This window comes from Corythoichthys intestinalis, chromosome 1 (genome assembly GCF_030265065.1).
Source record: "Corythoichthys intestinalis isolate RoL2023-P3 chromosome 1, ASM3026506v1, whole genome shotgun sequence".
In the NCBI taxonomy this organism is placed as follows: Eukaryota; Metazoa; Chordata; class Actinopteri; order Syngnathiformes; family Syngnathidae; genus Corythoichthys; species Corythoichthys intestinalis.
Genome location: NC_080395.1, coordinates 67396035 through 67419707, shown reverse-complemented (window position 1 = coordinate 67419707; position 23673 = coordinate 67396035). Strand labels below are relative to the sequence as shown.

The 23673-nt window shown below is 39.6% G+C and overlaps 1 protein-coding gene across 2 annotated transcripts in view; it reads right to left on the bottom strand.

Annotated features, from left to right (window-relative positions):
• Window positions 1-8077: 8077 nt before the first annotated feature.
• Window positions 8078-23673, bottom strand: part of LOC130920047 (zinc finger and SCAN domain-containing protein 2-like) — an 85005-nt gene continuing 69409 nt past the window's right edge. The window contains exon 9 of one of the 2 annotated variants that reach the window (XM_057842887.1): window positions 8078-8182. In XM_057842887.1, the coding sequence (XP_057698870.1) occupies window positions 8169-8182 (14 nt within the window). In that variant the 3' untranslated portion in view covers window positions 8078-8168. Of the gene's footprint in view, window positions 8183-20271; window positions 23638-23673 lie in introns of those variants that run through there. The other variant, XM_057842879.1, reaches the window with a different exon arrangement.

The following is a 23673-nucleotide window of genomic DNA, read 5'->3' as shown; positions in this document are numbered from 1 at the left end:
GAATGGAGGGAGTTTGGCACTGTTGCTTCTCTCCCAAGGAGTGGCCGTCTACAAAAGAAGACGTCAAGAGTTCAACCCAGAATACTCAGAGGTAAAAAAAGAACCCTAGAGTGTCTGCTAAAGACTAACAGAAATCACTGGCTCAGTCCAATATCCAATATGTGCACACTAGGGGCGGAACGGTTAGCCCATGGTTCGGTTTGAACCTCGGTTTTGGGATCACGGTTCGGTTTCGGTTTGCGTTTTGCTTTTTTTTTTTTTTTTTAACTGCCTTTATTTTGCTTTTAAAAAAATGAAATTAACACTTAAAATGTAAACATTTTTGACTGTTAAAATGCTTCTTAGCTCTTTGGCTAGTGTAGTGACTGACTACTGAAATACACACACAGTAGTAAAAAAGTTACTTGGCAAAGTAACTGGTGATACCTTTCATGTTTTTTTTTCATTAAAAAAAAAACCCAAAAAACCAAAAACATAGTAACCTTTGCTATGTTTGGAGGTCATTTAATGTCATGAATCAACCGTTAAACATGATAAAATTGCTCCCAATTTGCATTAGTTCCCTTCTGTCTACTTTCGACATGTGAAAATTTTAAAACTGTTTCATCCTTTAAAGATAGACCTAAGTCAAGATTTTGCCGATTTAGGAGTATTTTAGATAAAAAGTTGCTTAGGTTCGCTCGTAAGGTTTACTACAACAGAAACTTTCTGAGAAGTTTACTGCTCTAAAATGGCGGCTGTTTACTAACGCTACTGAGTCTGTCATTTCGCATGTAGTTCTATATGCATGAGATATTTAGGCGTAGATTGTATGCTGTCGGCTAAGTCAGGAAATATTGGAGCCACCTAGCCTAGCATCGCATTTGCTACAGCGTCTCAACAAACACTCTTCCCTCTCCGTGTCTCTAACTTTTCTCGCGTCATTCAACCAACGTATTAACGAACATTGTTTCGTTGTAGAAACGGTGACCAAATCCAAACGGATGAAAAAAAAAACATAATGCACGAAAAACGTGCAGATTTTGAACGTAACGTACGGCGTACACATTTAAAAATGAGTGCTCACTTGTACAAATTACAATGAGACCGTACAACTTGACAGGTATGAATTATAGTGGACCGTCACAGTTAGGTAGTAGCACTCTGTAGCACGGGACGTCCAACTTCCAGGGCGAAACTATGTGCTTTAGTGAAGTCATCTTCGATGGCTTTGCGTGCCATTTCGTAAATGTCGGGGATTACGTTGTTGGAGAAATATGTCCGCGAGGGAACAATGTAACGCGGGTCAAGCGTTGCAAATAAATTAACGAAGCCCGCCATGTGTTTTCACTGGTGTCATCTTCGGGGTTGTCCTACCCTGAGAAAGTGATATCTGTGGGTGATGCCGGCTGAGGTGCCGGAGTCATGTTATAAAAGTGTTGCCATTAGCATGGGGAACAAGCGCTGAGCAATGCTTGCAATTTTTTTTTTTTTTTTCAATATTTTCTCTCCCGCCGCATTGTAGTCCACGGGGAAACCAAAATGTTGCCACACCGCAGATTTGAAAGAAGCCGGTGCTTCCTCAAAATTCGGTCTCTCCACTCCTTCGCTCGCCATAGATATTTGTTTTCTTGTTTCACTTTCACTTCGCTCGTAAGCGACAGAGGGCATTACTCGGCTTCTATTACACAGGTGCTTGACAGCGTTCCGACATTTACTTGCGGGGCGGGAATTTCTCCACAGCGGTGCTTCACGTGACACACAGGCACACAGAGCTCGATCAATTCATTCCACAAGCGTTCGGAATACATTAATTGCAAAACCGAAAAGGCGCGGTTCATAAAGGCGTATTGAACCGTACAGGGTGAACCGTATGGTTCGGCTTTGAACCGCAAACCGTTGCACCGCTAGTGCACACATCAACTATATGTAAAACTATGGCCAAGAATGGTGTTCATGGGAGAACTCCACGAAGGAAGCCACAGCTGTCTAAAAAAAAAAACATAATTGCTCGTTACATGTTTGCAAAAAGGCACTAGGACACTCTAAAGAAGTTTTGGCAAAATATTTTCTGGACTGATGAAACCTAAGTTGAATTGTTTGGGAGTAACACACAACGTCATGTGTGGACGAAAAATGGAACAGCTCACAAACATCAACACCTCATACCCACCGTGAAGCATTGTAGAGGGAGCATCATGATTTGGGGCTGTTTTGCTACCTCAGGGCCTAGAAAACTTGCAATCTTTAATGGAAGAATGAATTCAAAAGTTTATCAGGATGTTTTGCAGGAAAACCTAAGGTCGTCTGTCAGACAGTTGAAGCTAAAAAGAGGATGGATGCTGCAACAAGACAATGATCCAAAACACAGAAGTAAATCAATCTCAGAACGGTTTCAGAAGAACAAAATACACGTTCTGGAGTGGCCAAGTCAAGGTCCAGACTTGAACCCCATTGCGATGCTGTAGCATGACCAAAAGACAGCGATTCATGCCAGACATCCCAGGAATCTGATTGAACTACAGCAGTTTTGTAGAGAATGGGCCAAGATTAGTCCTGATCGATATGCCATACTGATCTGCAGCTACAGGAAGCGTCTGGTTGAAGTTATTGCTGCCAAAGAGGGGGGAGGGGGGAACAAAATATTAAATGTGATGGTTCACTTACTTATTTTTTCCCCTTCTATTATTGTTTGCATGCTATCCTCATTTAAATATGAAAACCTATAAATGTTTGGGTGGTTTTAGTTAAAGCAGACACTGTTTTTTCATTTGTGTGATTTTGACAAAGATCCGATCACATTTGATGGTGATTTTAAGCAGAAATGTGACTAACTCTAATAGGTTCAGATACTCTTTCATACCACTGTAATGGGGTTTCTAACAGCGTTATTTTTTCAGTAGTGAGTAATCTAATTACAGGTAGTCCCCGGTTACGAACGAGTTCCATTCCTACGCTGGTGAAGTAACCCGAATTTCCGCGCAAGTTAGAATCAACCCTTGAAGTACACCCAAATACCCCTTAAATCTCAAAATAACAATCCAAGAACATGTATTATACGTCATATTAATAAAATACAGTACAATATAAGATTCTGTGAGCTACGTCGTGTTAAATGCAGTTATATTCAATGACTATTCCGGCTTTACTGGTGAGTGAGTCGCCTTGCTGAGAGAAAAGGGCGCTGTAGGAAAACTAGGGAGACAAGAGAGCAGCGATATCATGGCCGCCCAGGTCGCCAGCATCGGCTCTTTCAACGCGAGCCTGACGTCTGAACTAAAAAAAACTGGATCTTGACTCGCAAGAGTAGTTGGCGCCAGGGAAAAAGCACCAGCAGCATAAAAACTAGGAAGCGGTAGATCTCTCAAACGAAATGAAGTGCAGGACGTCGGCCATGCTGCTGGAGGAGGAGGGGGATCCTGACATGAAGAACGGCAACGGGAACTAGGTACTGTTTACACAAAAAACATAAACAAACAAAACACGACTGGAGACAAAATGGCGAACGAGACTCCGGCGTCGTAAATCACGTAAGTTGGGTACGACCTAACCCGGAGACTACCTGTAATTACTTTTCCCATTTTTGTAACACCGTTACTGAGGATGTGAAGGGGCGCGTTACTTCAATTTGGTTGAATGAAGCGCAAGTTGTCTGATTTTGTCACAGCTTCTTTGGAGATAGCAGAGCGGGAGGGGGAGAAAGGGGGGTGGTGACGCCGTTGCAAACGCGATGATGATCGGCTAGGTGGGCGGATCATGCGCTGCTTCAAAGTGCACCCTGGCAAACAAAGGTAGCGTTCACAAAGTTTTTTTAAGCACACAGACGGTTCGTTACATTAGTAGCACATTAAAGCATACAGTAGGTCTCCTTGTGTTTTCGTGTTATGAAGAGTGTGATAGTAGATAGGCACCATCGATCTCGTGAAAGAGGACATTGCCTCATTCGAAAGGTAAGATATTTATGGCAGAAAACACTCAGGTGACTTGAAGTTCCACTCTGAGACCCCCAATTTGGCCAAATTTCAAAATTGTCCAATATGCATGTGTGATACATCAATGGAAAGCTTAAAATCTCAATTTTTCTAGGGGAACTTTTGAACAGGAGGGCATTTAGAAAAAAAAACATTTTAAACAGCAAAACCCTAAGTGGAAGTGAGAGCACGCGAGAGCATAATTAAAGCCATGATTTTAACGAGATATTATTGCGTACTTACCTCTTTTCAATCCAAAAACTCCATGGAGCATGTACTGTATCACCGAGTGTCATGACACAGCTGTGAATGGCCACAGCCGGATTTCTAGAGGATTTTATGGGTGAAACATGGTAATATAACAAGGGTTGCGATGCAGAAATCGCAGACGTCAAGGAGTAGTCGAGATTTTAATTTTCTTATATTTGCCCTTATAAATGTTATTTTTTGTCAATTTTTCTTTGTTTGGATCGATTATTTATCATCTAAAATATTGGGGAAAATGCGACAGTAACAAAAAAATACGATTAAGCGGTAGTTATGAGGTAGATATCCGTGACTTATTTACAGACGCTAATTTTTCATTGTGACGTATTTTTTTTTTTTTTTTACTAAATATTAGACATCAATTGATGATTCTAAACTAAAAATGACAGACATTTCGAATAATGAATACGATTACTTACCTTCTTTTTATGGCTAGGTACGTCTATAAACAGGGGTTTCTATGGTAAAACGGACAAATTAAAAATAGTTTGGGGGCTTAATGCACCATGAATCTGCTATGGCAGCATATAGACATATTGTTCAATCAAAAACAACAGTTCTTTTGGCTTAAAATACAGCAGTTTCTTTTAAAGAGTGCAAGAGCATAAACTGCTTTTTCAGCCTCGTCTATGTTTTCCGCCAAATACAGTATATACTTTTTTTTTTGTTTTTGCATTTTGTTCTATTATCTACTTCATTACAGGTATGAACGGTTCGGTTAGGTAAATGGAATGATTCAAATGTGTTTGGTTGCTGTTTTATTCTGGTTTTACCCCAATTATAAAATTTAATGTAGCATGTCAGTAGTGCTTGGAACGGATAAGGGCATTTACATGTAAAACGCGTTTCTACGAAATTTTCGGGTTAAGGGACTACTTCCAGAACCTATTTATGTCGTAACTAGAGGTACCACTATAAAATGTAATAATGTGTAGACGGAGGTGGGTGGGGTAGCCAACAATTGTACTCTGTATGTAAGGGTATCATTACTTCAAAATTTTACTACTCAAGTACAAGTAAAAGTAGTCATCCAAAAAATTTACTCAAGTACAAGTAAAAAGTATTCGATGAAAAAAACTACTCAAGTACTGAGTAATTCCTTATAATGTCTTATTTATTTTGAAAATCATACTATAGTCATTTTGTGAGCATAAGTTTATTTATAAGAATCGTTATTATTATTATACTACAACCTATTAGATGACCATATTAGGCCAAAAAAAAAAAAATACCAGAATCATTGAACTCTGGCTGAAAAAATAGAAATGAAAACCTGCCATCCCAAGACCATGACTACCCTCTCATGCAGTTGTTCCCAACTTTTTTTGTCTTGTGTACCCCTTGAGCCTTTTTGTCATACCATGAGTACTCATTCATACGTGTTCATGATTTTCCAAAAGTATAACATAACACAACTGAATATTCAACGCAAGTCATTTTATTTCATCTTCTAAAACTGAACAATTAATATTCGGGCATTATCTTCTTATTCATCTCAAATAAAACATAAAATTATGTTGCCTTCAAGGCAATTAAAATGATAAATGTAAGAAATAATATTGTAGTAAACGTCTGTATTATTAATACTAATATATTAATATTATATTGTTATTAAAGAATAAATAAAAATAACAGGTCAGGGCTCATTCACTTACTTGCCAGTGCTTCATGATAATACAATGCATCCATTTAATGTCGGGATTTACCATTTTTTACGTGTCCAAATAGTCCCTTCACACGTCCCATCACCGCAGTTGCACCATCAGTACAGATGTGACTGCAGGTTTTCCACTGTAGACCGTGTTCTTTGAAAAATCTGTCTATAATCTGGAACATTTCTTCCCCGGTTGTCTTTCCTGGCAGCTTTTTGCAAAACAAAATATGCTTGTTCATATCAGACACATCTTTGTAACGAACGAAGGCCAGAAGCTGAGCATCACCATTCACATCTGTCATTTCATCCAGCTGCAAAGCGAACTGACTGGCTTGTCTCCTTTTTTTTTACCACTTGTCCAACAATATTAACCGACATCCATCCGACGGGACACAGTGTTGTTGGACAGGGGGACAACTTGAGTGTATCGGCTGCTTTCTTGTCAATCATAATTTCAGCCATAACTGCTGCTGCAGGGAGAACGAGTTCTTCAACAATTGAGTGAGGCTTTTTTTATTTCGCCACAATCAGAGATACGGCGCAAGATGCCTCCAGTGCTTTGCTTGACACACTTGTGGCTTTTCTCATTACAGTCTGTCTTGACTTAAATTCCGACAGCTTACGTTTGAAAAATTCCTCAGTTTTTCCGACACTTTCCCTGTGTTTGGTGCGCTGGTGTCGCTGTAAATGGGCTGGCTTCATGGAGTTATTTGCCAAGACTTCACCGCAAAAGTAGCAGAGGCTGCAGTGGGTCAGAAGACGTCGAAGTGAATCCATATACAGTGTATCACAAAAGTGAGTACACCCCTCGCATTTCTGCAGATATTTAAATATATCTTTTCATGGGACAACACTGACAAAATGCCACTTTGACACAATGAAAAGTAGTCTGTGTGCAGCTTACACAATAGAGTTAATTTATTTTCCCCTCAAAATAACTCATAATATAGCCATTAATATCTAAACTCCTGGCAACAAAAGTGAGTACACCCCTGAGTGAAAGTTGTCAATATTAACATACAACATGTCGACTGTCAATATTTTGTGTGGCCACCAATATTATCCAGAACTGCCTTTACTCTCCTGGGCATGGAGTTGACCAGAGCTTCACAGGTTGCCAGTCTTCCACTCCTCCATGACGACGTTGCGGAGCTGCCGGATATTTGAGACTTTGCGCATCTCCACCTTCCGCTTGAGGATCCCCCAAAGATGTTCTACTGGGTTCAAGTCTGGAGACACATCTTGCAGGTGTGTTTGGGGTCATTGTCATGCTGGGACACTGCCCTGCGACCCAGTTTCTGGAGGGAGAGGATAATACTTTGCTGCAGTATTTCACAGTACATGTTCATGTTTCCCTCTATGGAATGTAACTCTCCAACACCTGCAGCCCTCATGCAGCCCCAGACCATGACATTCGCACCACCATGCCTGACTGTAGGCATGACACACTTATCTTTGTACTCCTCACCTGGTCGCCGCCACACATGCTTGAGAACATCGAACCCAAACAAATTAATCTTCGTCTCATCAGACCATAGGACACGGTTCCAGTAATCCATGCGCTTTGTTGACATGTCTTCAGCAAACTGTTTGCAGGCTTTCTTGTGTACCATCTTAAAAGGAGGCTTCCTCCAGGGGTGACAGCCATGCACACCAATTTGATGTAGAGTGCGGGGTACGGTCTGAGCACTAACAGGCTGACCCCCCCACCCCCAACCTCTGCAGCTCAGTTTCAGGGTGATGACAATCTTTTTATAGCCTTGACAATCTTTAAGATCCTCAGAGAGTTCTTTGCCATGTGGTGCCATGTTGGAACTTTCAGTGAGCAGTATGAGAGAGTGCGAGAGGTGCACTACAAATTTGAACACACCTGCTCCCTATGCACACTTGGACCTAGTAACACTCACGAGTCACATGACATTTTGGAGGTAAAATGACAAGCAGTACTCAATTTGGACATTTAGGGATGTAGTTTCTAACGGGCGTACTCACTTTTGTTGCCAGGGGTTTAGATATTAATGGCTATATTTTGAGTTATTTTGAGGGGAAAATAAATTAAATCTATTATATAAGCTGCACACAGACTAGTGTGACTAAGTGTCATTTTGTCAGTGTTGTCCCATGAAAAGATATACTTAAATATCTGCAGAAATGCAAGGGGTGTACTCACTTTTGTGATACACTGTAAAATATGGTTTTCACTATACTGCCTTGGTTTAGGTTTGGAACCTTTCTTGCGTTTGTCGGCGGGCTCTTTTCCTCCTCCTGGATCCACAGCAACTGGACGTTTCAGCCATTTACCTATGTTTACCTGCAGGTAAATAGGCCACAGGTTATTGTCTCCCCAGGTAAACAAGTCAGAGCGCACACGTACCATTTTATTGATAGACTTATGAAATTACTAAGAGTGTTTTTTTATCATCTTGGAAATAAATTCTTAATTTTTCCACGTACCCCCTGCAATGTGCTTACGTACCCATCGGGGTACGCGTACCCCTGGTTGGGAAACACTGCTCTAGTGGATAAACACATTTTCCACCATGAAACTAAAACTCGCTCTGCTTTTCCGTGGTCTTTCAGTTCCAAATAAAAACTAGGAGAGTTTGAAATCTGCACCTTTGTTTTTGATGGCAGCATTCTATCGGAAATACTTTATTTTTTACAGTGCTTTAAGACGCCACTTGTGATGTTAGAATAACGATGTGATTATAAGACGATACTGCAACCTTGTGTTGTGTGTGGTCATGTATCTTTATTGTTACATCTAATTCGTATGATGGAGTCATGTAGAGCCGTCACGACTAGTTGACGTAGTTGATGACGTAAATGTGTCGACGAGCACAACATTCCGTCGAAGGTTAAAGGCGAATTAATATATACAGTATATAAATAAGGTAATAAATAATAAATATTGATCTACAGTACGAGCAACTCATTTTGGTTTGCGGGCCACATTCATGGCAATAATATCTCCTGTGGGCTGGACCAGTTTATATTTTGCCAAAAAACTTAACTAACTAGCTGCCAGTGATGGTGCTAGACGTCCAAGCCGCCGATGGCACTGATATATGAGCAGGGGTGCACATATTTTTTTTGCCTAGGTTCTCAGAGGAGGACCTGGAGATGTGACTTGGTCCTCATTGAGCTTGAGAGCCGACCCGCCTGATGCAATAAAATTATGACAAGCTTTACTTCGAGCCAATTACCTTGAATTAATTATATTAACAATTAATGTTTGATTAACATCAACTGGCACAACAAAATTGCCATTATTTTGAAGTGAAATGTAAAGAAATAAACATAAAAGCACTAATTCAAAATAAAGGGCATTATGTGGCTCCCACATTAACACCAAGCCTTCGTAAAAGTGTAATGACCTCCTCATAAGAGCTCATTGAACGTGCATGTTTAGCTTTGTGAAATGAGAGCAAAAACACGTCAGTGCATGGCGCTGTTCTTCATTAACTTTATTCCGCCACTTGTCCATAGGGCGAGTGGGGTGCTGTCTGACATCGATAATTTGCTTAATTGCCACATGCTCTGTTTTTTTTCGTGCTTTTCAAAGTTTGGATGGCTGAAATTCTTTGACCCTACATAAAATGCGTTGCTCTTATCAGCGACATTGGGATTCTTACGGCAAATGTTGTACCACATTTCCGTGCGAGCATCATTTGCTTCTTGCCATGGTACCTCCTGAAGCCACTTTTCAGCAAAAGTCTTTTTTTTCGGTAGCTCCGGTGACGTCTCTGTCGTCTCTCTGTCTTTTGACGGGGGTGGGGGAACACAGAAATAATTACTCAGTGGGGCCTGCCTCTTTGACATTTTGAGAAGTGATTTTCTCGTGTCTGTCGCAAATACAGTGGTCAGCCATCGGTACGCAAAAGCGTATGGAAGCCGTTGAGGGCCAGCGCATTTGTCTACGTCAAGTACGCATGCGGACCACTTATGTGCACCCCTGTATATGAGCATTCAAGCAGCAGTCCTCCCAGTTTAACTGGATGTTTAGTGTTGTCAGTGGAAGCCAGAGAGTACATTTTGGGTAACTTCCTTGTAATTTTGGGGTACTTACGGGCAGTGTTTATAATAACGGCGTTAGAATATAACGGCGTTACTAACTGCATTATTTTCTGCAGTAGTGAGTAATCTAATTAATTACTTTTCTCATCTTGGCAACGCCATTACCGTTACTGAGGTGGGAAAGGCGTGCGTTACCATGTTGGTTGACTGACGCGAGAAAAGTCTGAGAAAGATGGACTCACAGACACGAGAGAGCAGAGCAGGAGTGGGGAGGAGGCAAGGGAGGGTGACGCCATTGCAAACGCGATGCTACTATGCTAGGTGGCTCCAATAATACCTGACTGCAGCCGATAGCCTACAAACTACGCCCACATGATGCTTCAGTAGATTTCACATATATACAGAACTAGATGCAAATGACAGACACGGCTGCATTAGCAACATGTATAATAACGAACTCGATGCGTTAGTAAACAGCCGCCATCTTAAAGCAGTAGCCTTTTCAGGAAGGCTCTGTTGTAGAGAACCTTCCTAGCGAACCTAAGTAACTTTTTATCTAATATGCTGATAAATCGGCAAAATCTATCTTTAAATGATGAAATAGTTTTAATACTTACACATGTCAAAGGGTAGACAGAAGGGAACTAATGCAATAACGGGAGCAATTTTAACAACTAACAATTAAATGACTTCCACACATAGCATAGGTTACTATCTAGTTATCACAATATCTGCAATACCCCTGTGTCTAGTTAAGTTTAGGGTAAAGAATTGGGCTAGGCCAATTGTCCCCAAAAAACCCTTTAAACTTCACATTGTGTGACTTTTTTTTTTAAGAAAAAACAAACAAGACAAAAAAAAAAACCATGAAAATTATCACCAGTTACTTTGCCAAGTAACTAATTACTCTTACATTCAGGTAACTGAGTTACTAACGCAATTACTTTTTGGGAGAAGTAATTTGTAACTCTAATTAATTACTTTTTTAAAGTAAGATTAACAACACTGCTTACGGGTCACTTTGTGTACATTTTGGATAATTTCTTGTTGATTTTTGGGAATTTCCAGGTCACTTCATAGTGATTTTGGGTCACTTTGGTTTCGGGGCATTTTGGTGTCACGTTGTTGTTAATTTATCTGCTGTCATCCAATAGACGTCAATTCCATTTTGACACAGAGAGAGCGAATGAACAAATATGACTGCAGAAACAGAAGAAGACCTGAGTGCAATTGTGCACAAATTTCCAGTTTTACAGCACCAATGTCAAAATAAAGGCATGTGATTCAATATGTACAGTATGAATGAGCTACTACGTCAGGTAGAACAACCCCGCGAGCCGAATTGGACCCCTGGTGGGCTGCATACACGATTCACTGTCATCAGACAAAAGGTGCCCCCATCCCCCAGAAAACACCCTTGCAGGTTTTGAAGGCATTACAGCGTCATCGTAGGATTGACCTACAGGTGTGAACATAGACGCCAACTTCTGAGAATTAAAATAGAGATGTGGCCAATAAAGCTAATTGGAAATTTGTATTCAAGAGGGAATGTAATTACACGATGCCTCATATCTCGTTGACGACCAAACGGGTTCTCAAGGATTAGGTAGCAGCCTTGTATGATGCTTCACCTGTCATCAAGTACTGCATTAAGGTTCGTTGAGGGGATAATGAAAGGCTCTCTGAGAGGATCTAGGGCGTACGCAAATACCAGATGTCTATCAATGCATCTAATAGAATACACAAACAAGCCAGAGGGCATGAGGAGGTAATAGAGCAGAGAAACACTATCAGCACAGTTGGATCGGTATACTTAACAAATAAGAGCTCAAAGCATATTTTGTTGGTATTCGGATCATACTTTCGCATGTCTTTCAACACAATTAATTCAAACATCGCGGCTTTCCCCGATGACTTTACACATTTCCCTTCCAATTAAATTATCCAATTTTTTTTTCAGTTGTCTATTTATCTTAATTTCCTATTTATCAGTTTTCTACAGTATTTGCCCTGATTCAGGTCACAAGGGAGCTGCAGCTTACACTAGCTGACTGCGTGTTGCGTGGAGTTACTTTTGTATTATTCAATTATTAACACAACATGCGGTACTTACTTTAATAATGTGGGCAAGTGCCAGATTACCAGGAGGAAAACTATGCCAGCACCGAGAGAATATTTTAACCCAAACCTAATAAATATAAAGCAGCTGTCCAAGCCACTCTTCCACTTTGCTCCCCAACAAACCGATATCGTGTCATTTAATGTTTGAAAAATTAGTTGTCCCTTTTGTGAGATCACCTATTCTGATTTCATTTATCCAGGAGTGGCAGTCTATAAATAAAAGCCTAGACTCACCACTTCCCACTAGGGTGACCACTTCCACAGGGTCAAAATGGGGGACATATTAAAAAAAGAAAAAAAGACTTGCGGTGTATTTTCATTAACAACAAAATTTTGCATGGTTTATAGATCATATTTGTGTAACTAAATATTAAAAAATACAAATTAAAGGTCAAAAATTTTTTGAAAATTTATTTAGTTTACAGTACCGTTTTCAGATTGCAACGTGCAACAAATCTCAGTTTGAAACAGAGTTCTGCCAAAATATCCTTCTCGGCAAAACGTCCTGCTGATGCACAGTGCGCTTGCACACATTTCTTTTGTTTTTATTGAGTTTTTTTTTTTTTGCCCTTTCATTTGCTTCAAAATACTTTTGGCGTGTGTTTTCCTCTGATATCTTTTAAGCATTGTGTTTTCTTGTGTTGGCTTTAAAGCAGAGTGTTTATCTGTTGCCCACATTAGTCACGTAGTGTATTTAAGCCGCCCATAATATTATGTTTAAGTATGTTTTTGGCAGATCAACAGTATTAACAAGGAATATTTGTAACAAACAAAATTTTTGTGTAAAAACAATGTGAGCATTGAACTGCTCAAAAGAAGAACAATTTTACAAAGTTCTGCTGCAGTTCTTTTGTGATCCAGAGGCCATGAGGAAAAAATTGTTTTCAATGTGGACACACCCGCTGCACACGTCACCCCGGCAAAGCGTACAGAAACCGTGGAACGAGTCTCAAATGCTTTTGGCGAAGAAATTGTGCGTTCGTCCATTCTATGTTAAAAGATGTCCGCCGTTTTGGCATGTTTGCTAGAACTGTTGTAAAATCTCAGCGAGGAAGTGATGTTGTCAGAGAGTCACAAGTCAAGCTTTATTTACATTTGATTGAACCAATGGTATTGGAAGTTTTTCACTGAAGCCATTCTTGTCCACTCAAAGACCAGTTGCGACAATCGTGGGGCTAAGCTGCGTTACATAAACTGAATGGCAACCCATTTTCTTTTAAAGCCGAACAAATAGCATTCGGCTAATGGGTTGTGCCGGATGCTGGACACATCACAGAAAAGGCTGAGTGTCCGTCCTAAAACCGGACAGGTGGTCACCCTACTCCCCAGAGTACCTGAGTGGCCAAAACACTGACGTATTTCAACGAAACAAAGGAGGGTACACTGTTGTGTCCTGTCTCTTCAATGCCAGGCTTGGCTGCACATCGGCCATGAAGGAACACCTTAACCCTTTAAGGTCTGGGCCTATTTTGTCTGATTTTGCATGCCTTTGAAGTTGCCTTTATATTTCAAAGACAGAATTGTTTACGATGGCCTGGTTTGGTCCCTTTTTTTGTGACACCTTGAACTTCATGTCCAAACTGTTGTTTCCTTCACTGACCAATTATAAATCATAATTTTGGGCCCAAAAAGACCAAAAATTCCAAAATCGTTTTGTCAAAATTTTTAATATTGATGTCCAATTGACAACCAAACATGCGTAACGAACCGTTTTGAAACTTTGTAATATTTATTCAACATGTTAGGATGAACATTCAACCAAAAAAAATTAGAATAAATAGTCTTTTATTTGACAATTCAACATAAACAACAGGTATAGCCATAGGCGTTTTTTGCATTTATACATGCTCTAGTCAAAACAGGTTATATACAGCAGACCAAACAGTGAAGAACAGTGAAAAAATATACCATCTAACACAAAAAGTGTTTAGAGGCCATCTCTTTATGAGTTTAGGTATTGCGGCCCATCACCTGATGAAAACTATGTACACACAATCAAGCTTCTTGAACACACATTTATATACACAAATTGAGAAGACTGATTGTGGGAAAAAAAATATATATATAACATTGGGGAAAAAAGTATTTTCAAAAATATTTACAATAAACAAGTTAAATTTTTTTCAGGCATGCCACTCCGAAAAGCAGTTTCGTCCTGGAATTAGACACAGGGCTACATCACAGCCCACACTTCCATGGGGTGTCGGTCCTCTTTCCACCCTTCCGTTTTCATTTCACTTTACTTTCATTGTCACTATAAATGTACATGAAACAAAAGTCAGTATTTATGAAAATAATAAAGTATAAAATAAAAATATATACAGCAATAAATAATAATGGAAATCTATATGTATGACAATAGAAAGAATACCGTAGCTGAATATGTGCTACATCCCTAATCTTCATATAGAAAGAAGACCACAAATTATACTTTGATCTGATATGCACATTTTATTATTACATACACAAACACGCACTTATATTGCATCAAAATTAACTTTGTCTTGCAATATCAAAAGAAACTTTTACAGCATTAAAAAAAAAAAAAAAAAAGTGAGTTGGCTTACCTCTGCTCGTCGATGGCGTCACCCACGTGTTCAAATCCGTCACTATCTTCACTCGAGGACTCTTCCGAAGAAGACGATGATGACGAATTTGGACCACCCTCTTCCTCAAGTTGATCAAAAAGCACAATTGCTTGCGCTAAATTTAGTTTTCCGTTCATCCTCAAAGTCACACAAAGTCGCTCGCCCGCTTGCTTGATTCAAACGGCCGTCGCTTGCCCCCTCGCTGCGTCAGAACACTCCTGCCTCTCGTTCGGTGGAACCTCGCACGGCAGTTATATTTATAAAAAAAAAAAACGCATTTTGTGCTTCCACTGTGACTTCGAAAGGGTTCGTTTGATTTGTGTTTTTTTCATGGAGCTTCCGTTTTGAAAAAGGACAAGAAATGATGGAAATATAGACATAAACAAATGATCCATGCAGCGTTTTAATGTTTTTTTGAGAGGACAATAAAACTATAAAACTTAAATGACAATATCTCACGTTTTAGTTGGTCGATTGACTTCAAATAACAACGAGAGTAAACCGCAACTTCCGCACTTTAAAACGAGACCAACCAACGGCATGTGGGTGACGTAATTAAAACGCGAGGGTGCTTCAAAGACGACGTGCGCTGAGGACGCGCCGGCGCGTCCTTCGACTCTCAAGGGTTAAGCGCCATCACTCAGTTGTAATTTTGGAAGACGACAGGAGACAATTAAAACCTAGATGTACGTAAGTGTCAGCGGGTAGTGGTGTGTGGACCCAAATGCGGGAAAAGGGAGGCGAGGCAGACTGACGGTTCAAAAATGATTAAATTTAAGGCAAGCAAAAAACAAAGTACCAACAAATAAATAATGACGAGATCCCAAAAAACACCGCAGCAAACAAAACTCAGGTTACTAAAAAAAGGCTGGGTATCAAAAACTTACTGAAGGGAACACGAGGGCTTGGAGAAACCTGGCGAGAACAGGTTCGGACGTACACATGGACATTGACAATGACGCAAACAGGAGTAAAAAGAAACTGGGAGCTTATATAAACACACAGATAAAGGGTAACGACACAACGAGGAACAGGCGAGCACAGGAGGATGCAGGTTGGAGGATACAATAGGAGAAGGAACAACAGGTGAAATAAATGGGCAATCACAGGGGCAAGTGACACTAGGAGAAAACCAACACAAAACCTAACAGTAAGTCCATCTAACTAACGAACGACATGTTTTATTGAAGTTGCTAAGTCTATTGCGATATGCAATGAGTCCATTTATTGTACTGTAAATAAAAATGAGAGCGGTAATTATTATGGCTGCGTTTTATCGGCGCGTGAGTGCATACATTTGTGCATGCATGCTGATAGCGTATGAGACAACAGTTCCTTTCACAGATGTTTATTGGTCAGCAACACGCCGTAGAATTAAAGTTCAGACATACAAAATAAAGTAACACATTTAAATTAAACACTGTAAACGTTAGCATTGCTACACTGAGGTTAACGGGGAAAAAAAGACAACCTAATTTAGCCTGCTATAATACATTGGCAGTCTACTCCAAAACGGAAACTTTCGGTTAAAAGGTGACACTTCAAAAATGAAAAATCGCTGGTTAACAGCATTTGCAAACGAAAAATAAATAAATAGATTACTGACACCACGTGCAATGAAGAAAAGAGCTTTTTTATGCAGAGTGTAAAGCTTATAGTTAGCGGTTTAGCCAACGTACTTCCGGTGAACATTTCAAAATAAAAGCACATTATGTTCGTCATATAAATAACGATTTCTGGAGTTAATCCCACATACTTTAGAATTCAGATTCTACACTAAGAATAGCTTTAAAATGACACTCTTTATGAAAAATCTGATTGGCAATGAATACAGTACTGTAGTACACTATAGTATTAATGCTAGATATTTTTTTTAAGAATTGTTTTGAATTATGTTGGAGAGGCAAAGTCAGTGTTCTGAATTTGTTTACATTCCATTCTTTTGCATTAGTTAATGCTATCAGCATTTGACCTCATTGTTTGTGATTTATTGTTATTTACAGTGGGGTAAATAAGTATTTAGTCAACCACTAATTCTGCAAGTTCTCCCACTTGAAAATATTAGAGAGGCCAGTAATTGTCAACATGGGTAAACCTCAACCATGAGAGACAGAATGTGGAAAAAAAAAACAAAAAATCACATTGTTTGATTTTTAAAGAATTTATTTGCAAATCATGGTGGAAAATAAGTATTTGGTCTATACCAAAAGTTCATCTCAATACTTTGTTATGTACCCTTTGTTGGCAATAACGGAGGCCAAACGTTTTCTGTTAGTCTTCACAAGCTTTTCACACGGGGACGCCACGGGGTGAGGAGGGAGATGAAAGTCCGTGTTGCCCAACGACAGCCCCAAAACATCACTGCTCTAGAGGAGATCTGCATGGAGGAATGGGCCAAAATACCAGCAACAGTGTGTGAAAAGCTTGTGAAGAGTTACAGAAAACGTTTGGCCTCCGTTATTGCCAACAAAGGGTACATAACAAAGTATTGAGATGAACTTTTGGTATTCGCCAAATACTTATTTTCCACCATGATTTGCAAATAAATTCTTCAAAACTCAAACAATGTGATTTTCTGTTTTTTTTTCCCACATTCTGTCTCTCATGGTTGAGGTTTAACCATGTTGACAATTACAGGCCTCTCTAATATTTTCAAGTGGGAGAACTTGCACGATTAGTGGTTGACTAAATACTTATTTCTCCCACTGTATATCATCTAACATATCGGAGAAAATGCGACAGTAACAAAAAATAAATAAATAAAATACAATAAAGCGATAGTTATGAGGTAGATATCCGTGACCAATTTTTTCATTGTGACGTCATTTGTTTAAAAGTTTAAAAGATGCGAGTGAATAATTTTTTAAAGTTTTTTGTTTGTTTGTTTAAACTAAATATTAGACATCAATTGATGTCAATGATACTAAACTAAAAATGACAGTTTGAATAATATTGAATTACCTTAGTTTTATGGTTGGGTTGAAACAAAAGCGGTTGCGCGACGTCTGTAAACGGGGGTTTCCATGGTAAAACGGACAAATTAAAAATAGTTCGGGGGCTTAATGCGCCATGAATCTGCTAAGGCAGCATATAGACATATTGTTCTGTCAAACACAACAGTTGTTTTGGCTTAAAATACAGCAGTTTCTTTTAAAGAGGAGTGCAAGAGCAGAAACTGCTTTTTCAGTCGTCTGTGTTTTCCGCCCTATACAAATACAACCCATCTCTAGCATCAATTTTGAAATCCAGCCCAAATCACAGAAGACCAGAGGGACTTGTCATGTACAGTATCTTACCAGCTATATACATACTAACTAGATCCTAATAAGTCCCCTCTGAGTACCTAATGCAAAACATCAACAAGTGGACAAAATAAACTTATTTGTTGTAGTTTTTTTACAGTTACAATCCACAATTCTTGACCATAAGTCAGTACTTCTCAAATAGTGGGGCGCGCCCCCCCGGGGGGGTGCAGAGCGATGCCAGGGGTGGCGCGTGTGACCTCGGGGAACATGCTTTTTTTTTTTTTTGCCGTACTAGAATAAAGTGTACTTGCACATCCACTCAGTTGGTGGCAGTGGCGCTCTCATTTTCAAAGTGCGCACAGTATTTTTGAAGTAAGCAAGAGCACACGGAAGAGACTCATGGAGAGCTGTGTGCAGTTTTCGAAAGCCGTTTTCCGAATGTTCCCGTTGTTACTTCTTGCGTTCGCTTAAAAGTGCCCATTTAAAAAGGAAAAGTGATGGATGATACTCCACGCAGAGCGTATTATTAACAAATGTTAAAGTTGTATAAACATATAGGGAGAATAAGGAACGTCACTGACAAGCGCAGGCCCCCGCGAGTGGATAGTGAGGGGAATAGGATAGTGCACCTACACCGGCCGGACTCACGCAGCAACCCACGGTCTTCTCCGGTTCTCACGTGACCGCCCGAGAAGTGCCATTTTCGGCTTGGGATCGTCATGACGACCGCCTTCACCTACGTTTCTCCCTCGGCTGCCGAGAATGCACTTTTTTCGGGCCGTTTGCCTTTTGGCTTTGACATTTAATACAGTGGTAGACGAGGAAAGACCACTGTTCACTGTGTCTAAAAATGATTATAGCGGACAGCCGGAAGCCAAATCAAGTAAGACGCTACTTAAAGACATTAGACCCCAATCTCATTGATAAGACGCTTGGTTGTTTTTCAGTGAAAACGCGCCGAATATTGCCAACAATCGTCCCGCTTTGTCAGTGTTATATCAGTAAACCAGTGAGCACTGTTAGCATGCTCAGTGCAATATAACCCCACATCATTGCAAACTGGAGGTGACACTGGGAGCAGCGAAAATAAAAACTGTTCATCTGTCCAATAACACTTTTTTTTCTTTCTTCTTCTATTCAGTTTTGGTTTTTCGGTCAAATTTTTTGGCATATTGTCCTCATGAGTTAATGTTTCTAATCAATTTGAATTTGTTATTATTTACTGATTTTATTTTTCAGTATCAAATGGTCAATAATGTACCTTGAGTGTATTTTTACAGTTTGGATGTGACTTTTTTTTTTTTTTTTTTTTAATTCAGGCAAATTGATGCGCGTTGTCTTTTCTGTTACAAACAAAACAATGTTAATAAAGTTATACTTTATAAGTTGATCTCTGTTATTTTCTCTAATAGAAAAAAAAGGATAAAATGTGAGGCAGAGGCGTACTTATAATAGTAATATTATAGACAAATGATACTATTTACAATGATGGCAGAGTTTGGGGGGGGCGTGAAACATTTACGTCTTCCTTGGAGGGGCGTAACAGAAAATAATTGAGAAGCACTGCCATAAGTGAAGATGAGAACGAATATCGACCAGGAAATAGTGGGCTCCGCCTCTCGGCTCATATCCCTCTTCACCACAACGGACAATGCAGAGACGGCACCAGAGACTGACTGCAGCGATCCGACAGATTGAGTTATTTTCTCGCATTTGACCACTGGGAAGAATATAGCAATTTTCCTCTTCTGCGAGATGTGTTTGTGGTTGCTGCAGGTAACTAATTGGGTAGTTTGTATTTAAGCTTATTGGCTGCCATTGATGGTGATAGACATCTAATCCATTTGAAATGGGAGGGTTGGCCGTGATCAGTCACGGCCACTCCTCCTGATTCAAATAGATTGGAGTTACCAATTAGCTCTGCTCTGGGTAACTGAAAGAAATTCAGCAAAAAATAGTGACAGAGACAAAACCCAGTAACCGGCAAGTACAACTACACTGAAAATACTATGACAAAGCAAATCATGCTTTTTAAAATTAAAGTTGCTGCTCCATACTCAAAGCACAATTACCAGTGTCATCATTTAGCCTTCATGCAGTGGTCTACTTTTGTTGCCGAAGCCAAACAGGACAAAGCTGAGAATATTTTGTTGTTGAAATAATATATTTAGATCGCTAAATATGCATTCAGACTACATACAGTATAAACTAAGGCACAGGGTTGACCTCAGAGAATGATCCAAAATATTATAACAAGAGCGACAGTCATTTTGACCACACTGCGCAGGTCAATAAAATAGATTTTAGAACCAGATATTCTATACAGTGGGGAGAACAAGTATTTGATACACTGCCAATGGCTTTTCCCATTGGCAGTGTATCAAATACTTGTTCTCCCCACTGTATGTGTTTTAGTAAGCTGTATAGATGAAAGAAAAGTTAATGAATTCCACACACAATTCAAACACAACACATCATTTGTGGTGAAGCAGAAATACAAAAAAATGAATGTTAGACAAGAAAGACCCAATACAATTTTAATGCGGACGGACATTAAGGTGCTTATTTTTTTCCTTCAACTGTTAATTATAATATGAGATTCTGATTTTAAAGTTGCCCTTTTATGAGGAAAACGTCCTGGGAAAAAAATGAGATTACAATTTAATGTATTTAATTCTAATGAGCATTTACCAAAACACCCACATCAACATTTTTTTTTTCAGCAGCAGTGAAAAAAGTACAAAAATACATTGTTACAATACTAAAGTCACAGATATTTATAACCTGAAAACATTTTACTTTTAATCCACAAACTTGAAAACAGTTACAAAAGTGTTATGTAAAATGCACTGAGTAAACGACAATCAAGCGAATCACACAAAAACCCCACATACTTTACTTGGTAAGGTGTATTCTTTTTTATATACAGTATATCATTCACCACATTTTTTGTTTTGTTACCGGTAGTGAATTCACATCCAGAAACGTGTTAAGAAAATGTTTTGATGAAATAAAATAAAACCAATGCTCTTGTTTTGACATGCAACATGATTTTTACTTATCAGTATGATTGCTAGGTATCTTGGGACAAGTGGTTCGCATGTCTGCTTCACTGTTCTGAGATCAAGGGTTGAATCCCGGGCTCCGGCCTTCCTATCTGTTCTCCCCATGACTGCTTGGGTTTTCTATAGGCCAGGGGTGTCCAAATTTTTGCAAAAGGGGCCAGATTTGGTGTGGTAAAAATGTGGGGGGCCGACCTTGGTTGACGTCCTTTACGTAGAACAATATATTTAAGCAAATTTTAGCAATGTTATGACCCTGTGGTCATTCTGTGTGTCACATTTGCTTTATTATTGTTTTTAAATAATAATATCAACAATCTCGCAATTAGCCTTTGTGGCGTTCTCTTTCGATTCTCGGGTTCTTGCAAAATGCTGCTGTGAAATTAAACTAGTTTCAAGTTGCTTTAATTTCTCGCTACGAATCTTCCCTGTAATCTTGTACATGTCGGCGCCTCTTGTTTGGTAATATCGCCTCACATTGAACTCTTTAAAACAGCGACTGTCTCTTTGCAAAAGAGGCAGACACGGTTGTTGCGTATTTTAGTGAAGATATAGTCCTATTTCCACCTATCCCTGAACCTTTTTGAGGAAAAGGTACTTCTAAGAGTAGTTTTACCAAGCCAAACGCTACTCCTACTCCGTTACTTTGGGCTACACCAGTGTCGTTCCATTTTTCCTCTTTGTTCTACATATAAGTTTTTTTTTTTTTTGCCAGCGATGCCAAAAGTAACTCTACCAATTTCACCAATGAGACGTCATAACAAAACTACTTAAAGTAGTTCTACCACACAATACTTTTACTTGAGTAGATTTGTGAATAAGAAACACTACTCTTACTATGTTACTCTGGGTTACACTAGTCGTTATTTTTTAGAGATACTGTAATAAATAATTTGTTAACGACCGCAATCTGGCCTGTGCCTTTTGACTAATCGGAGTAAAGATTTGCGTTCATCGCCCCCCTAGTGATTTGCCCCCATTATTTGGGTGTTTGCAGACTGCAGCCCAGGGTCATTCAATGTAAACAATAATGTTGGCTGCTGTTGGCTGTGTGATGCGGGCGGCGACGACTTTGGACAGCTTTTTTACGGGGAAAAGGCCATCTGCTGTGTGTGCTGTCCCTAACCTACAACCAAGTCCATTCTGCATAATAAGTGGCTAAAAGCTAGAAAACAAGGCAACAGCACCGAGAACATCATACCTTATGATGAACCGTACTGTTAAGGCAAAGAAACCTGTCATGATTGGATAAGAAATCACTATGCCATCGACCAAGGATATTTCCCGTCAAGTTTTAGGAAAGACCGCTGTTATAAAAGCTTGATTCAGCGTATGGTGAGTTACATTTTTCCTGCACTTAAGGTTCGTTTTTAGCCCCGTCGTGTGATTTTATATTTACTGTAATTTTCTGCCACACATTGCCGGTCCGTGGTGCAAAAAAGGCTGGTGACCATTGGGCTGTAGTACAGTAAAATAATAAAAGTTCATTTAGATGAAATTGTGCTAAAAAAAATAAATAAAAAATCATAAGATTGTAAGCCCTTACTCACAATGTTACTCATTACTTGAGGATTCTTTTCAACTAGTACTTTTTGACTTGTCCTTGAGTAAATTTTTGGATGACTACTTTTACTAGAGCAATATTATTTAGAAGTAACACTACTCTTACTTGGGTAAAATTTTTTGGCTACTCTACCCACATCTGCCTGCGATTGGCTGCTAACCAGTTCAGTGTGTAGCCCCGCCTCCTATCAATGGTAAGCTGGGATAGGCTCCTGCAACTCAATGATCCTCGTGAGGATAAGCAGGGCAAATGAAGAAAGATGAATGAACAAGTATGATTACTGTTTAATGTCATTAATAAAAACCTTTTTCCCGACTGTGTATTGTTATCATACGAAATGATTGACAGGATAAATTCAGTTTTGCATTTTTGAGTCCACTTTTTTTTTTTTACTTTTACTTAAGTACTAGAGTTCAATCAGCACTAATTTTACCAAAGCCCTTTTGACAGCCCTTTAACATGCGGCGTGGAATTAGACCAAAGCAAAAGAAAAGTGATCATGTTGTGTTTGAGAATTAAACAGTAATTAAAAAAAATTTTTTTTTAATTAAAAGGTTATGTTCTGTCTAGTGAAGGTTGTTCAAAATGATTTCAAACAACCCATTTTTTTTAATTCTTAAGTGTCTGGACTACTTCCTCTTGTGAACGCCACTGCCCCGGACAACAACTGCCGCACTGCTCCACACGTTATGATATCACCACCTCCACCACCTTCTGCCCAGTTTGTGAATCAAAGTCTTCTGAGGAGAGTATCAGAGAACCGTAGCTTGGTTCCGATATATCGTCAGTGTGAACAAATACAAGAGTGTGCTGGGTGCCACTTGAAGCTTTTCCATCTCCCCCAGCGACGGTTGGAGTCTCAGATATTTCATTTTTTCCTGCCCCACTTTCTTCCTCTCCCTTTCCCTGTCCCCTTCTCTGTACTCTGCCATCCCTGGCGCCTTTCTTGGGTCTGCCTTTGACTGGCTTTGGATGATGAGAGGGTTTAGTCTTCTGTCGCAGTCCTTCCTTGAGCTCCTCCTGTGTTGCCTCTTGTGACTGGTGCTGCGCTTGATGCCTCCATAGACTTTGTCTCAGAGTGTAGGAGGCACCGCAGGAACAGCTGTAGGGCTTTTCTGTCACGTGAGAAGATTTGATATGTCTCCTCAGCTTTGTGGCCAGAGTGTAGCCTGGGATCCGCCATCCAAAAGACAAGTTAGACAGTT